Source organism: Sus scrofa, chromosome 13 (genome assembly GCF_054392235.1).
Source record: "Sus scrofa isolate SSC_HxYL_T2T_F1_AM1 chromosome 13, Sscrofa_HxYL_maternal_Yorkshire_Landrace_v2.0, whole genome shotgun sequence".
Classification (NCBI taxonomy): Eukaryota; Metazoa; Chordata; class Mammalia; order Artiodactyla; family Suidae; genus Sus; species Sus scrofa.
Window position 1 is genome coordinate 64,289,237 of NC_139395.1, and position 16,866 is coordinate 64,306,102.

Sequence of the window (16,866 nt, forward strand, 5' to 3'; positions counted from 1 at the left end):
AGACAATAATAATAATGATACCTATCTTATGAGATTGGTAAAAAGGATTAAATTATTCCTTATAAGCAACATACTATAGACTAGCACTAGCTGATGCTAAAGCTTTAATAAACCTGAGCTGCTGCTACTGTTACTATTATTTTTGCCTTGATATTAAACAGTCGGTGTAAACTTTATGTATATACTCAACTTTATGTATATGCCCACACAAAAATAATGAACCACAGAAATGAAACACACAGTACCAACTGGAGCTTTGGCACTCTTGACTTATTCTCAGTCTGAGATGTGTATTTACTGTTATCTGGAAATTTGTTTAATGAACAAATAGTAGTTCTGTTAAGAGGAGCTCTTCTGTGTGTATTGCACAACTACATAAGACCAGTGGATGAGTCTGAAGGTTCTCTCACTGTCTCACTCTGTATAATGAGAGAGAAGAAAATGGCTTCCAAAGTCACCTTACAGCCTCAAACCTTCCTTATGATGCCTGTGAGAGGCAAGAGAGTATTCAGAGGCATTAGAAAAGGTTTTTGAGGAAAGGATATTATGAGAAATACCTTGATTTTGAAAAAAAAATTAAAGACTAGATAGTATGATCTATGACAGTGGCGATCACAGCCATCTTGTCTTCTACCTTGTCCCCAAGCATCTAACACATAGTAGGTGCTTTATAAGTGATTCATGAAATAACTGATTGAGTTATTTGCATGGACCCTCGCTAATACAGTCTGTAAATGAAAACTAGATCACCTTATATGCATTGTTGCTATTTAGATACAATCATAATATATTTCCACAGAAGAAAATATCTAAACCATACTGCTAGAAACAGAATGTTGAATTTTGGAGTATTTCTTCTCCCCACCCCAGCATGATATTTGAGGAAAAATTTTGAAAAACGCTTTGAGCATATTTCATTGTCAAAATCAAGCCTTCGATGCTGAAAATGACATATTTCTATTTTTCAAACATGTTAGAAAAAAAACCTCTGAAGGTTTGTTTTGGGTTTATGCATATAAATATCTATACTGTATTCTGGATATACCATATTCCCAGATTTAGCTGCCAAAACAATCAACAGACTTAAATTTGTATCAACTCAACAATATGTGGGGTTAACTTACTGGTTAAAAGAACATTAAGAGGTAAGAAATGGCTTACATTTCACTTTCCCATTTGCTGCTAGAAGTCTAACACCCACTAACACTATCAATATTTTGCAGAATGCTTTTTTCTTTTGTTTTCCCTTTCCTCTTTTACTCTTTCAGCAAAGGAATGGTATCCATTAAACCTCTAACAGAACACACCACATACTGGGCACTACAGTGTTAAAAGTGCTGCTGGGGTTGTTGGAGTTAGTGGGCAGGTATTACAATTCACTGGAGCTGTAATAGAGGGTAATGTCACTTTAAGACATGTGATACTTTACAGAGGAGGGATGTATTGAAAGAGACTATTGCTACTTACAGCGCCGTATAGCAGCCCTGCTCCTACATTTTGCTGCCTTACTCTGCCCCGAATGCACTGGAGTGGGGATGGTCCGTCATTAACTATAAACTGATTCTCATCAGGAAACTGCACATTATCTCACCATCACTTCAAAGGTCTCGTCAGGCAGAGGTGACGCCAAGAGATGATTTAAAGGTGAAAATGACAAGGTTTCCAGCCCTCAAACCTTGGTTCCTTTTCTGACAATACAGTCTGAACGAACCCAATGTCTTCTTTACTGTGGAAATAGCATCGGAAGAGAAAAACATATATTTTTTTTTAATCCTGATAAAGAAGATTATTGGGAAGCTCTTTCAAAAAAAAAAAAAAAATCTCGAATTGTGGCACAGATGGATTTTAGAAAGTGTTAGAGCTTTCCAATGAACACTAATAGAGTACTCTGCTCCTGGCTGGATTTTTCAGGTAAGAAGCCTTTAAGGATTTAAGATTCAGAAAGCAGATTTGAAAGCTATTCAGTCATGTCTAGAGAACTATGTTAAGGCTGAATGCATTATTTGGGGGTAGAAAACACCTATTAACATAGGGACAATCTCTTGATAAGAGAGTGAGCAAAGAGGGCCATATGCGGGAGCCTTGGAACTAATGCTGAGAATTAAAGAAAGTTAAATGAAAAAAAGGAAAAAGAAGGAAAATGCTGCACATGTCAAGCCACAGCCGTCTTTTTGAGTGCAAGATCTAAAGGGGTGAAGAAAAGGAAGCAGTCATGGGAAAACTGTTAAGTTTTGATTGTGGTAGGCTTTTTTCCAAGTTTAGACAAATTCTTAGTTCATTTTAACTGAAAATCACAAGCAATCATTGCATGCCACAGTCACCTCTATTTTGTTTTTTTGTTTTGTTTTGTTTTGTCTATCTATAATTTGCAGGGTATTTTGAAAAGGCCCCCAAATGCATTCAGTTCAGAATTCATAAGGAAGGGTGTTTCTCTTTATCTTTACTGAATAGAATGCATCTATGTTACTGAGGGTTCTGAAGACAATGAGGCCAAATTTGTTGTACACAAAAGTAAACAGTGGGCTGTGAAACTAATCATAAAGTGAATAGTCCATCTGAGTCACAGACCCAGGCTCAAAAGGCACCATGCTGTTTAAAATAATGTTTTCCTACTTTGCGCTTAATTATGGTTGTCACCATTTGTCTATTATAGTACTAAAACCCTTTTTAAACACTACCTCTTACTCCTAAAGCCATGAATTATCTTGTATTATCTGAATACACACACATACACACACACACACAGTATATTTTTTGCTTTCTGAACATCATAGTTTTGAAAGAGTACCAATTTCTATGAATAAAGAAGCCACACTGGGAGGTCACTTGGAGGTTTTAAATCTAGAGTTGAAATACTTCAAGTGTATGATTTGACAGTGGAAAAATAGGAAAAAGAAAAAAAAAAGAAAGAAAGAAAGAAGGAAACAATCTTGGTTCCGAAGCTTTCTCTGGCTAAAAGAAAAACATATCCTTAACTGGATTCTTGTGTAGAAAACGCTTCTGTATCACTGGCTGAGTAAGGATGATGCTTCAAGTTTGATTAATTTGGCAAATATAAAATGAAGCATAAGGTGTTGTTGGAGAAATTGGACAATATGTAGCGCAGTTGAGCCTTTGTAGCTTCTAAGATCCTTATGGGTGTAGATAAGGCTGTCAAAGTTTCAGCACCTGAGAAAAGGTGGATGTTCATCCATAAATATATAACACCACCTGTATATGCATATTCATCAACACTACAACAAATGCCACAATAGAACCTTAGGAGGCAAAGCAATATTGTAAATTATGGCTCGCTTTGGGAGAGAAGCATAAATCTTGGATCTGAAACTCATTCTGGCTGAAGACAATTCTTTCTGATTTTAAGTCCAGCCCAAAAGACTGGTTTCTATCAGGAGATTACAACATGCCTCTGAGAAACAATTACTTAGTTTAGAAGACAGCCTCAGAATTAAAAATTTATGATTGTAGAATAAAAAAAAAAATCCACTCTTTCCTTCCAGGCTTATGTCAGACTTGCAATGAGTTAGAATGAATGCAGCTTTTCAATGCCTGGAATAACTATAGTTTAAGAATGTTTAGTCAGGATGCAATGTTTCAGACTCCTTGATTGTTTAAAACTTTATTTCTATATTTTGGTAATTCTAGGCATTTGGTTTTGCAGAATTTCAAAAATGGATTTATGATCTCCAGAGCAGTGATTTTCCCCATCCCACTTCGTGGCATGACCTCTGCTGGGTCATTCATTCTAGCCAGCAAAGTAGCAAAGGGCCATGACGTCTGAGATGCCCCTTTCTCATCAGTGGGACTGACGGAGCTGGGGGTAATCCTTCCTGTCTAATGTTCTCTTTAGAGAATGGCAATGGTCTCTGCAATGTCCTGGGTCCTGTATTTGTGGATAAGTACTTGTGCAATGCTGCTCTGCCATGGATCCCTTCAGCATACTTTCCAGCAGCATCACCTGCACAGACCAGGTAAGTCAGAAGCTGGCTCTGAAGCAGCCTCCAGTCTCACTGATGTCTTCCAACAGATAATTGAAGGCAAGTGACAGAAAATGCTACAGTGTGGGCAGTTTGCCTATGAATTCCAAGACGTATTGTCAGCTTGATGCTTTGGGGAAGGGGGGGTGCATACTAAAATGCCTTGAAAGTATTTCTAATCACTTCTCAGAAAAGGTGGTTTTCTCTGAGGCCCTCCTACCCCCTTGCACACACCTTATAAGTAGTAATTGTTTCTGGATATTTTGACCAATAGTGAAATATTCTGAAAAAGGTGGGATAACTTCCAAGACTTGAGGATTTTTTTTAAAGAGGCAAAAATATGATCTTTGCAACTGACAAAATAATGTGTCCCTGTTCCTGGGATGCATTTTTATCTAGTATAGGTACCGTAATCTCTGTGTGTATGTGGCTAAGGATTCTGTGGAGATTTTAGTGCCAAAATTAACTTTGGAAGTAGTTTGTCAGTGAAAAAGAAATTAAAAAGTAACTTACTATTTCTTGTCTGGTTTAATTTGTCTCCTCTCCTTTCTCCTTTCCTTCTCTTTCTGTTCTTCCGGTGTGCTCAGTGCCTTTTCCCCCCCTCTCTTTCCGCAGTTTTGGGGACAAGTTCCCTTTAGAGTGATTTTCCTCCCTAGATTGAATTTTGAGTTCCAGACGCATTTTGCTTCCTTCGTTTTTCTGTTCAAAGTATACTTCTTGCATTTCCATGGCCTCACTCTTCAATCTGGATCTTTACTCCTTTGCCTCTCCAGCTTTCTCACTACCATTCCCCCAGCTCAATTAACCTCACCGGCCCTGGTTCTCGGAAAGATTGCCTTCCATTTTTTGCTTAGCTTCAGCCTCCGTATCCATTTACTCCACTTCCACCTTCGCATCATCACCCGCCACCCCTCCCACCCGATCGCCAAGTCCGTCTCCTGGGCTCAGGGGGCCAGTTGCGCGCCCAAGGTCTGATCCTTTCTTCTTTAGTACTCCCAACTAGCTTTCCCCCGCCCCCGGCGGCCCCACTTCTATCCCCACCCCACCCCCCAGCCTCCACCTTGTTCCAAATCCTTTCTGGCCTCCTCCCATCCACCCGGCTTCCTCCAGCTGCGTGGTCCAGCATCTACGTCTCTGCCTTTCCCTGGCTCCGCAGCCAGCCTGGGCACCGATCCTGGGCTTTTCGGCACTATCCTCCAGCCACACCTCTCGGGGTGCTGCTTGCTGCCTCCCAGGCTCCGCTTCGTGAGTCAGGGTAGGATCGAAACAGCGCGGGTGCAGCCCGGGTCCTCCAGCGTGGGCTGCAGGCGAGCGCGCCAGCGTGCAGGATGCTGGACCTTGAGCCGCTCAGAGAGGAGGGGTTTGGCGGTGGCTGTGTTCCGGAGCAGAGGCCCTGGTCTGCCTCTGGGCCCCAGTCGCCCTTGTTCTCCACGCCCCGGGTCAGGAGGGAAGGAGAGGGGCCTCTGGTCCCCCTGCAGGTGGGCAAGAAAACCGCTCCGCAGATGCTGCGCGCTGGTGTTTCTTTCTCGCGTGTCCTGAGCCTGGAGCTGCCAACACCAGAGTCCGAGGCTCCAGTGCAGAAAAGGAAAAAAAAAAAAAGAAAGAAAAAGTGTGTTTGGGAATCCCTAAATTAACTGCAATCAGTAGATCACCAATCTGCTTTGTAACATAGTATAATATAAAATATATATACTTTTACTTGTTACATAGCCCTACAAATAACGCGAAAAATCTGAATTCATGGTAATACTTAACAATTAGCATGCGTAACACAAACAGCTCCTGTGAGTTGTTTTTAGGCTGGCTTTCAAGGTTAATTTGCATTGCTTGGCTCTATTCTTATCTAAATAGGTATAACTTCCCACCCTGTTGCTCAGGAGACTGAAGTTCTGAGGGTCTGGGTGACTTGTCTGAGGTTACATAGCTAATAACTGCCGTTGCAGTCGTTGTTCGGATTTCACCTCTACAGCCTGTTTCCCAAGAGGATGTCTCCCAGCGCAAGAATAAGGGTTCCAAGTGGCCTTTTTGAGGGGTGAGCACCTTCACATAATTTGCAAAAACTTTCAAGTTATGTCAGTACTTGAGCTCGTTTGAACAGCAAAACCATTCTGAAAGGAGTTTATGGTATAACTCAGGCTGGGTCATTGTCTCTGTCACTTAAAAACATTAGTGGCATGACCTTGGTCAAGTCACTTTTCTTTTCTGGGCCCAGTGTCCCATTTAGGAATATTGCGGGGAATGCAAATAAAAATACTTCCTGAAAGTGCTCTGTAAACTGTAAAACTCTTCAGGAATATCAGGAATTACTGGTATCCCCACCTAATAGACTGCAAATGTGCATGTCATAGATGTTGAATGAGTGACATTTTGCTGTTCACAGCTAATTATCAACATAGTTGACAACAATCTTGTTTTTGCTCCTGCTATTGTATTTAGCTATGTGGTACCTGGCTAGCATATACCACCAAATGCCACCTATCTTATTTTGTGCCCCATATACCCAGTCAAGAAATACAGCATAGTTTGCACTGAGCTTTCACATAAATGGTCTCTCTTAATCAGTAAATATATTAGATTTTTCTGGTGGGGTGGTATGTCTATGCTGCTTGTAGCAACTTGTATCTTTATGGTGTTTATTGTCAAAATATAATGATTTTAGGAGTTCCCATTGTGTTCAGTTGTAACGAACCGGGCTAGTATCCACGAGGGCATGGGTTTGATCCCTGGTCTTGCTCAGTAGGTTAAGGATCTGGCTTTGCCGAGAGAGCTGTGGTGTAGGTCGCAGATGCGGCTTGGATCCCACATTGTGGTGGCTGTGGTAGAGGCCAGAAGTTGTAGCTCTTATTCGACCCTTAGCCCGGGAACTTCATATGCTGCACATGTGGCCCTAAAAAGACAAGTGTATATATGTATATAGTGTATATATGTAAGTTTGTAGGTATGTATAGATATATAGTGATTTTAAACTGGGAAATACACCATTAGTTTCTGCTGCAATTAAACTCAGTATTTGTTTTCTCCATTGTCTACTTTTAATATTGCTTTTTATCACCAGTGCAGTGTCCATCTCCACCTCAGATACCCCAAGAAATTGCATCACTGAAACCAATTTCAACCCCAAGTGCTTATATGTTTGAGACCTATTTTAGATTCATTGATGAAATGAAGAAACTATAAATACTCCTTTCTAGATGCAGAAAGATGAAAATGATATTAAACTAAAGTCCAATGGTTCTTTATATTAGGTTTACTCAACTTTGTTGGGTTTTTCAACAATAGCTGCAAAGATTAAAGCAATAGATCTTGGACATAGCAATAGTCTAGATTATTTCTGTCAGGAATACAATCTTCTTTAATGCAATCTTCTGTTTTGATTTTAAGAGTAAATATATGCTTTTTGTGATGAGAGTTGTGATGGTTCCCTTGGTGAGTCTTAAATCTTCAGGGACACTAATGAAATGTGTATGAAAACAAGAGAGAAATCAGGGCCAGTTATCTGTGACAACCCCCCCCCCCTTAAGTGAGCAAATAAATAAATAAATAGCCGGATAAATGAGCAAAAAGGAAAAACATAATCTCATTTTCTCAAATCGGTTAAAACAAGTGACATGATGAGAAAAAATGAGACACCAGCAGACCCTGAGCTTTGCCACATTTGCCTAAGCTTGAAAAATCGCCTCTTTCATAAAGCAGAAGCAGACAGACACGGTGTGCATAGCAAGTATCTGGGAAATGTGAAAAATGACACATCTTTCACTCAGAGCCCTGAACAGAGGGAGAGGAAAGGTTTTCCAGCTGCCTCCTCACCTGCTGAGGCATGGCTGGTTCCCCTCTCTCCCTGCTCTTAGAGGCAGAGCCACTGCCCCTATACAGTAAGATTGATGGTGCTGCGATCCTAAGCAGCCAATCTCAGTCTCTCAAGAAATAATCCACTACACTGACAGATGAGTGGAATTTGACGTGATGTTCCCCTCATTCAGACTGGGCTGCACCTGGACGGCACCAGCCAGCCGGGGTCCTTTAGGGGAAATAGTTAAGAGATTTGGGCCAATTTCTACTGTCAGAACATGATATTGGAGCAATGTTTCTGTGAGGCTGGGAATTTGTGATCTGTCTTCTCAGTGCGGTGGGTTTGTACACAAACAGAATGAAAATATGTTAACTAGAAAATGGAGTGATTTTAATATATCCCCCTGCAGTCCCTAAGTGCTTCCTATTTTTCATATTTATAGTATTAGGAACGCACCATTTATTTTCAGTTACTCACTAGTTAAGGAAGATTAAAACAGTCAATCAAATGAAAATGAATTTTAAAATTACACAAATAAGTAAAATGTGGTATAGATTAACAGATTCATAATATCAATAATTTAATATTTGGATAAATTATATTTTTATTTTGGGGACGATGTAGGAAATTACCATAATAACTTGAAGAATACTCATGGTTTTTTTTAACATATGTGGTAAAGTTTGAAGAAGGACACTTAATTTAAAAAAGACTAAACAAAGAAAACTCAGAGTGGTGTTCTGTTGTTTCAGGATATTAAAACAGACAGCTTCAACTCTTTCTAGTCACCAGTTGTTGTATAATAGATTAAAAAAAAGATGAATGGTTTGCTAAGTGTAGCTTTCTAATATAGGATTAGTTTTTTTCCCCTTATGGGAATATGAATGATGACAGCAATTTTAATGGTTACTTAATTTCAAGTGTGTGGGGGTGTAGGTTTGGGTATTGGGGGTTGTCCTTGAAACTTAATAAACTAAGGATCATTTCAGAATACTTTACTGAGAAAGGATCTTTGGAATTCTTTAGTAATTTAAAATTATAAAGATAAATTATGTGAGACAAGAAGTTATAAGTGCCTAATGAATCATTTATTCTTGAGTCATTGCTATTTTATTGACAAGGGTGTATGGAAATATGAAAAGATGACTCCAAATAGAATTAGCTATGTAACTTATACTTGGCCTGATTTAAAGGTATATGAAGCAAACTAGGTATTTAGAGGTATTCATTTGTGACTTAGTTATTTCATGGTGACCATCATCATCCATTTTAAGGTGTGATTTTTGTTAAAATATTAAAAAGCATCCTTGTGTCCCTTATACTTATTTTTACCTTACTGTTTAATAATTATTTTATTGAAAGATGCTTAAAGAATATACACTGGCATACTAAGGTGCATTACAACACAGGGTGGCTTTATAATTGTAGGGTAAAAGAAATCATGAGAGCAACAGTGGTTGCATATTGCCTTTTGAAGAATGTCTACCAATACCAGATTGCTAAGTGTAGCGAATTGGCCTAAGGATTGGAGCAGACAGGTTGTTATTTGGTGTAACTGGTGCTGATGATAATCCATTGATCCTCTGATTGATGATATTGACCTAATCCCAGAGTCAGAGTGCAGCTACAGGCATTTGATAAGACCCCCAAATATCAAAATCAGGCAGAGATGCAAATAATGATTTCCTGCCAATCCTGTGGACTTATAAGAGAATTATTACAATGCAATATAATTAATGTTATTTATGTGAGCTCAAGCCTATGGCCTCAATTTTATGACACTGCAAGCAAATCTTTAGAAGTGGCACTAATGAGCACTAGCCTTCAATTGTTCTTTTCTTAAAGTTCACTTAAGATGAAAGCTTAATACCTTTTTAAATTTTTCCAATTTTGAACTCTGTTAAAAATTTCAAAGCTTGAGCACATAAATTGGCAAACCAGTTTTTAGGAAACAACATTGCAGTTTTTCCCAAAATGTAAAATGTACAAATCCTGACACAATTCCACATCTAGATGCTTATCCTAAGGAAAGGATTGGACAAGTTTAAAAAGATGTATATTTGTAATTCCTACTGTGGTTAAGTGGGTTAAGGATCTGGCGTTGTTTTTGTGGCAGCTTGGGTGTCTGCTGAAGCATGGGTTTGATCCCCAGCCCAGTGCAGTGGGTTAAGGATCTGGTGTTGCCGTAGCTGTGGCGTAGTTTGCAGCTGCAGCTTTGGTTCCATCCCCGGGCTGGGAAATTCCATATGCCATGGATGTGGCCAAAAAATATGTTTAAGGTTTAATCGCTGTAACAATAATCTTAATGACAAAAAATTAGAAGAGAGTTTGATCCGGTGAAATAAATCATGGTCTATCTGCTCAATGGCCTTCGATGTAGCCATTGCAGGGAATGAGATATGTTCTTGAGGAAAAGTGCCTGTGATTTGCTGCTGAGTGAAGGAAACAAGAAACAGAATACTCAGCCTCCAATGGTTTGGAGAAAATAAATATTTGCACCTACATTAAAAAAAATGTCAGAAAGGATATAAACATTCTTTATTTAGTGTTAGTTAAATCTGGTGGGAGACCTGGAATGACTTAGCCTTTGTACTTGCTGTAATTCTGTATTTTGGGGTTTCATATTTAGTATGGGTATATACCGATTTTTAATGAAAAGCTCAATATAGTAGCAATATAGAGTTTTATGGTAAAATTGGAAATGTATCAAACAAGGTTGCCAGTTTAAGGAAAGAGTGGAAAATACAGGTAGCAAAGTATTATGAGGCCCTTTCCTTCTAAGAGACTTAATCCAATAAAATGTTTAGGCCAGCATTTCCCAGTTCACAAAACACTGTCCCCTCAATATGCTCCTTGGAAAAAAGCTAGTAACTATTGGGGAAACATTCACTGCATGATATTTTCTTCTTTTGGAGATTTGCAGTGCTTGTTAGTGTGCAAGCATTCTGGAAATATTTGTAGATAGGAAGCCTGATTGTTTTAACTAAACTTTTCTAAACTTTTTTTTTTTTTTTTTAATTTGGACAGCATCTACAAAGCCTATTCCTATCACATGCTTTGAGAAGTATAGGCCAAGATAATTTTGGAATCCTATAAAATTCATTTTTTTTTCTCTCACTTCTATGAAGAACTTAGCATACAATAGATACTCAGGAAGTGTGTTGAATTATTAAGGAAACAAGGAATGACTGTTCCAGTAGAATCTTAAACTCTCCCTTATTTTTCCTACTTGTGTGTGAGTGTTTGTTTGTATATGGTTGGATGCATGTGTATCTGTGTGTGTTTATAATTAGAGGATAACTGAGACAGTGAATGATAGAAACATTAAATTGTCAGTATAACATATGCATGTGACATACATATATATGTATGTGATATATCTATGCAGTATCTTTGGATAGATATTTAACTCTAGTTAATATTTGATAGCCATTACATAAATCAAAATGGTATATACTTAGAATATACTTAGAAGTGCAGTAAAAACTTAAGTCCCTAAGGTTTTCAGTCATAGCGTAAGTTTTCTTTTCTATGGATTTAGCAAATGTCACAGGTGTGGTCTTGAGGGTCCAAAAAAGAACTCCACCTAGCAAATATGGAAAGGCCTTTTTCCTTTAATTTTTTTAAATCTCTTTTTATTTTTATGGCCACACCTGCAGCATATGGAAGTTCCCAGGCTAGGGGTCAAATCGAAACTGCAGCCGTGACCTATGCTACAGCCTCAACAAAGCCAGATCCAAGCTGCATCTGCAACCTACACTGCAGCTTGTGGCAATGCCGGATTCTTAACCCACTGAGCGAGGCCAGGGATAGATCGAACCCTCATCCTCACAGAGACAATGTCAGGTCCTTAACCTGTTGAGCCACTACGGGAGCTCCTGCTTTCAAATCTTTTGATATCAAGAGAAAATTCAATTCATCTTTGCAGCAGGAAGAAAATAATACCAGGCAAGCCTTTCCTTTCTTTGAGATAAAGACAAGATGAGTTTTGTTAACAATTTGTATAAACTAATTGCATTCTCCAAAGATTATGTCCCCAAAGCATTTAGGGAACTCTCATGGCCCACTATTTCTTTCTCCTTCCCCAACTTTATATAATAAAGGTCCAGAGAAAGAAAAGAGAAATGATATTATGAGTGATGTCTCAGAAGATGGATAGATGTGCAGAGTGATCAGCCTACTCATTAAGCGAATCCTTCCTCCTTGTCTGGAAGGAGTCCAACCAAACCTCGCCCTCAGTCTAGAAGAAGGAGCACCTCCATCCTCAGCAAAGGCCAAAGTTTTCTTTTGATTCAGTTACCTGTGTTTACCTTTGTCATGCCTTTACCAGACCTGCTCTTCTAGGCATGCTTTGTTTATACCCAGGAATAAATACAAGCTGAGTCTGTACACATCCGGAGGATTTTCCTGATTTCCCACTCGTGTGGATGAAGAATGGACCTATTAAGTCATATGCTTTGAAGTGAATGAGTTCCAGCTCCCATATTTAGATGAGTTGCCACACAATGGGTGTGGAGAGGAGTATTTCAGGTGCTCCTGAAACTGATGACATATCCTGGATGAGGGTCAGCAGGACCGCAGATCTTCCTTCTCAGTGAATAAAATTGTGTAGGTATTCAGTAGATATTTCCTGATCAACTAGGCAAGGTGTAATGTCCTTTAAAAATGCAAATATTTGTGAAAAAGCACCACATCATGCCCTTTTTATATCTAAGAATGATGAGGAAAGAGCACCAGAGTAGAAGTAGGACACTGGAGCTTTTGGCATCTCACTTAAGTTGTCAATTGCAAGGCTCCAGATGAGAAGGTTGGAAGGAAGCTTCGGTTTTCATATTGTGCCTAGCAGCTCCAAGGAGGCGATCCATGTATTCCACAAATAGTATAAGTGTATTCTGCCAAGTAAGGAAGCCTAAAGCTGCCCAAGGAACTGATTCATTGACTTCATCTACTTGATAGAGCAAGAGGCGATACAAAATATCTTTTGTATAGTTAAAAAGCCTTCTGCTAGAGTTCTTTTGAAAAGTTTTTTTGGATGACTTCATAGATGGAGAGGGCAAATACCAAGTAGTTAACAAAAATAATTGGATCAGCCTGGAGGCCAGACATTACAAAATGCTGAAAACTGTGGTGCCTTAAGAGCACATGCATATCTAGAAGGCATAGCACAGCCTTAGCTATACCTGAGATGGGGTCAGTGTGACCAGATCATACAATATTTCAAGGGAAGTCAGAAACCTAGAACTTTATGGGTAATTTCTTTATCTTTTAAATGTCCAGAGGGCCAAACAAAACTGGACTCAGGTCTCCATCCCACTTGCAGGCTGCATGTGAATGACCTCAGACAAGATCATCTCCAGCTCCAGAATTTGATGATTCCTCATGAGTTGATGCAATACAGTGGAGAGAGGTGAAGCCAGTGGGCCAAAAGGGGAACATCTATGCAGAGCTACTTTGGCCTGTTTTCAAATGATGCCTATGATTGAGTCCTACTCTGCGTTAGATTATATCCAACATTCTAAAACACTGTGTGTCTCTAAGCCTTTAGTAGGCAACTGACTGGTATCACTGCAGGGTCTGATAAACAGAGAGTGTTAGTATTATGAAGGCAGTGGTCTAAACAGAAGTTTCATTTGAATCTTAGTTCAAAATCAATGAACTTTCTTTTAGATTAAAGCTAGGGAGAAAGGGTAATCTATAAATGTAATAAAACATGAGGGAAGCATCAGATATCACAGTGATTCTTAAAGAAAACCCTTTCTCTAATACTTTATTGAAGTTCTTCAAATCAGGTTTGCAGTCCACTAGTGCCTTATAAATTTATCTTAAAATGCAAGAATTTTGTTGTTGTTCTTTTGGCTGAATGATTTAAGATTTTAGGTGCATTCATTTTGTATAGGAATGCAGGGTGTTTATGAGTATACTGAGTTACCATTCTACCGGAATGACATGCAACTAAGGTTTACTGAGCTTCCTCAATTCAGTATTCTGCTAAGAAAACTGGCTGCCAGCTCTTGGAAACATTGCAAAGTGCCTGCATGCAAATAATTAGAGTTCATGCAATTTTGAGGGAGATAATTTGTTATCAGTGTATCTTGAGTGTTTGAGTTGTTACTGATTTTCCATTGCTGTGGTCCTTGCTTTTTAATTATAAATTAGTGTTGGTTTAGTTTCATCATTATCAATTAAGTTTGCTGTGGGCTGTTTCATTAACCCTGTAGTCTGTAATGACTCGTATTTGCATATTTGGGGTTTAAAATTTGCTAAAGATTAGACTTTAAGACATTCTTGGGAGTTCCAGTTGTGGCTCAGTGGTAACAAATCTGACAAATATGCAGGAGGACTCGGGTTCAATCCCTGGCCTCACTCAGTGGGTTAAGGATCAGGCATTTCCATGAGCTGTGGTGTAGGTCACAGATGTGGCTCAGATCCTGTGTTGCTGTGGCTGTGGTGTAGGCCAGCAGCTGCAGCTCTGATTCAACTCCTAGGCTGGGAACTTCCATATGCTAAGGATTTGGCCCTAAAAAACAAAACAAAACAAAACAAAAAAGACATTTTTGAGTTGTGGTTCAGAAATTATTCCTCTATATCCTTATTGTAAAACATGTATGTCATCACTTTCAAACTCATTTTTATGGTGACTCTGGTCTAGTCTAGTGACATTGTTTATATGGTCCCGGTGAACCTATACAACATAAATTCTTTTTTTTTAATATTTTTTTAAATTTTCCCACTGTACAGCAAGGGGGTCAGGTTATCCTTACATGTATACATTACATTTTTTCCCCCACCCTTTCTTCTGTTGCAACATGAGTATCTAGACAAATTTCTCAATGCTATTCAGCAGGATCTCCTTGTAATTCTATTCTAAGTTGTGTCTGATAAGCCCAAGCTCCCGATCCCTCTCACTCCCTCCCCCTCCCATCAGGCAGCCACAAGTCTCTTCTCCAAGTCCATGATTTTCTTTTCTGAGGAGATGTTCATTTGTGCTGGATATTAGATTCCAGTTATAAGTGATATCATATGGTATTTGCCTTTGTCTTTCTGGCTCATTTCACTCAGGATGAGATTCTCTAGTTCCATCCATGTTGCTGCAAATGGCATGATGTCATCCTTTTTTATGGCTGAGTAGTATTCCATTGTGTATATATACCACGTCTTCCGAATCCAATCATCTGTCGATGGACATTTGGGTTGTTTCCATGTCCTGGCTATTGTGAATAATGCTGCAATGAACATGCGGGTGCACGTGTCTCTTTTAAGTAGAGCTTTGTCCAGATAGATGCCCAAGAGTGGGATTGCAGGGTCATATGGAAGTTCTATGTATAGATTTCTAAGGTATCTCCAAACTGTTCTCCATAGTGGCTGTACCAGTTTACATTCCCACCAACAGTGCAGGAGGGTTCCCTTTTCTCCACGGCTGTACCAGTTTACATTCCCACCAACAGTGCAGGAGGGTTCCCTTTTCTCCACAGCCCCTCCAGCACTTGTTATTTGTGGATTTATTAATGATGGCCATTCTGACTGGTGTGAGGTGGTATCTCATGGTAGTTTTGATTTGCATTTCTCTTATAATCAGTGATGTTGAGCATTTTTTCATGTGTTTGTCCTATACAACATAAATTCTTAATGTCAGTAACATTTTTGGATTATTTTTATGTCTCTATGCCATTGTTTTATAATCTATGAACATGTTAATAGGCTCATCTTATTTTATAAAAATAATAAGTGATTCATAAATGAGTCTTTCCAAGTATTTATTACCTAAGTATTTTCCCATCAGAAGGGAAACAGGTAGGAATTGGCTATTTTACCTCTTCAGGGTGCTCTGATCTGGAAAGTTTGAACACCACTGTTTTACTTAGAGATTTTAACTAGAAACCAGCCTTACTGGGACCCTGAATTAAAAAGGAATTGTGACATAGCAAAAAATAAAAATTAAAAAATCAAAGCCATTTTTTTTTCTGCCATAAAATGCTAAGCAATAAGACAGGGGAAGATGCTATTTGGAAGTTTCCTGGTGAGGTCTTACTAAGTTGAATTGTTTTTGTAGCTTCTTACATCTCTTTATCTGATGAAAATGCAAGATGCCATGCACTGGACATGTGCTTGCGAAACTAGGTCACTGGGTGAACATTTGTAGGGCAATATTTTTGACAGCTATTCCCAGGATTGTTTAGAAGTCAGAGCAGATTTATGGCCTACATGCTGCCAATCTCCAGCCCTCTATCTATCACAGGCCCAGGGAATCAATCACAGTGATTGTTCCCACAGAGTCTGGATGTGATTTCACAGTCTTTTTCAATCCTTCTCCAGGCACCACCTATCAATTGATTGACTCCAGCGTGCAATTTGAGAGTCTTTGACTGGCTGTCCCTATTGCTTCATTGACTGACCATCTCTAGAATCCCTCTCCTGTGCAAAAAGGCAGGCCCTGAAACATTTCATTTAAAAAGTAAGAAAAAGAACCAAAGTGTGATTAAATCAAATTGAAAGTTTAAATAGTCACACGTCTAGGAACTCCTGTTTAAGATAGTAGATCTTTAGTAATTCTGTCAGCCTCTAAGAGTTGCAGAAATTTCTTTTTAATACCTCCAGAAATTTTTGATTCCTTTCTCCATTCTTCTCTTACTTATATGTCAGTGAGGCAAAGGTATTTGTCATATGAGCTCTAACCAAACAGGTATTCTTGTTCATAGAGTCTGAAGTAATTCATTCTGAGCAGAGAGGATTTGGGAAACCCTCATGAAGGGCTGGATTTTATGCTGGGCTTTGAATGTTGGATAGGAAGTCAGCTGGTAGGAAAGGGTCAAGTGTAGCTCATTGATCAAAAAGGAAGAGAACAATTAAAGTCCTAGTGGCAGGTAAGTAGAATAAAACAGGGCAGTGTCCTAAGTGGGTACAGGCCCTAAGTTAGACAGATAAACTTTATATCACTGCAGTTAAAATGAAAGCAAGATTCTGTTGTTGTTGCTTTATAAAGGTTGCCTTAGTGTATACTGATGATCACAGGCAGTTAGTTAAATTGGAAGAAAGAAGCTACAAAATCCACAATTTGTGTCTCTGTGGAAATCAAATCAGTTAATTAACTAAAAGGCAGCA

At 39.0% G+C, this 16,866-nt stretch overlaps 1 protein-coding gene and 1 long non-coding RNA gene across 5 annotated transcripts in view; both read left to right on the plus strand.

The window, feature by feature from the left end:
* Nucleotides 1-1,492: 1,492 nt before the first annotated feature.
* Nucleotides 1,493-16,866, plus strand: part of TAFA1 (TAFA chemokine like family member 1) — a 516,763-nt gene continuing 501,389 nt past the window's right edge. For 2 of the 4 annotated variants that reach the window (XM_021070830.2, XM_084988963.1), the window contains exons 1-2: nt 1,493-1,911; nt 3,662-3,971. In XM_021070830.2, the coding sequence (XP_020926489.1) occupies nt 3,854-3,971 (118 nt within the window). In that variant the 5' untranslated portion in view covers nt 1,493-1,911; nt 3,662-3,853. The remainder of the gene's footprint in view (nt 1,912-3,661; nt 3,972-16,866) is intronic. The other 2 variants (XM_021070831.2, XM_021070829.2) reach the window with 1 other exon arrangement.
* Nucleotides 10,767-15,674, plus strand: LOC146397378 (uncharacterized). Its single transcript, XR_014823509.1, has 2 exons — nt 10,767-15,156; nt 15,213-15,674. It is a non-coding gene; the product is annotated as an uncharacterized LOC146397378 (long non-coding RNA).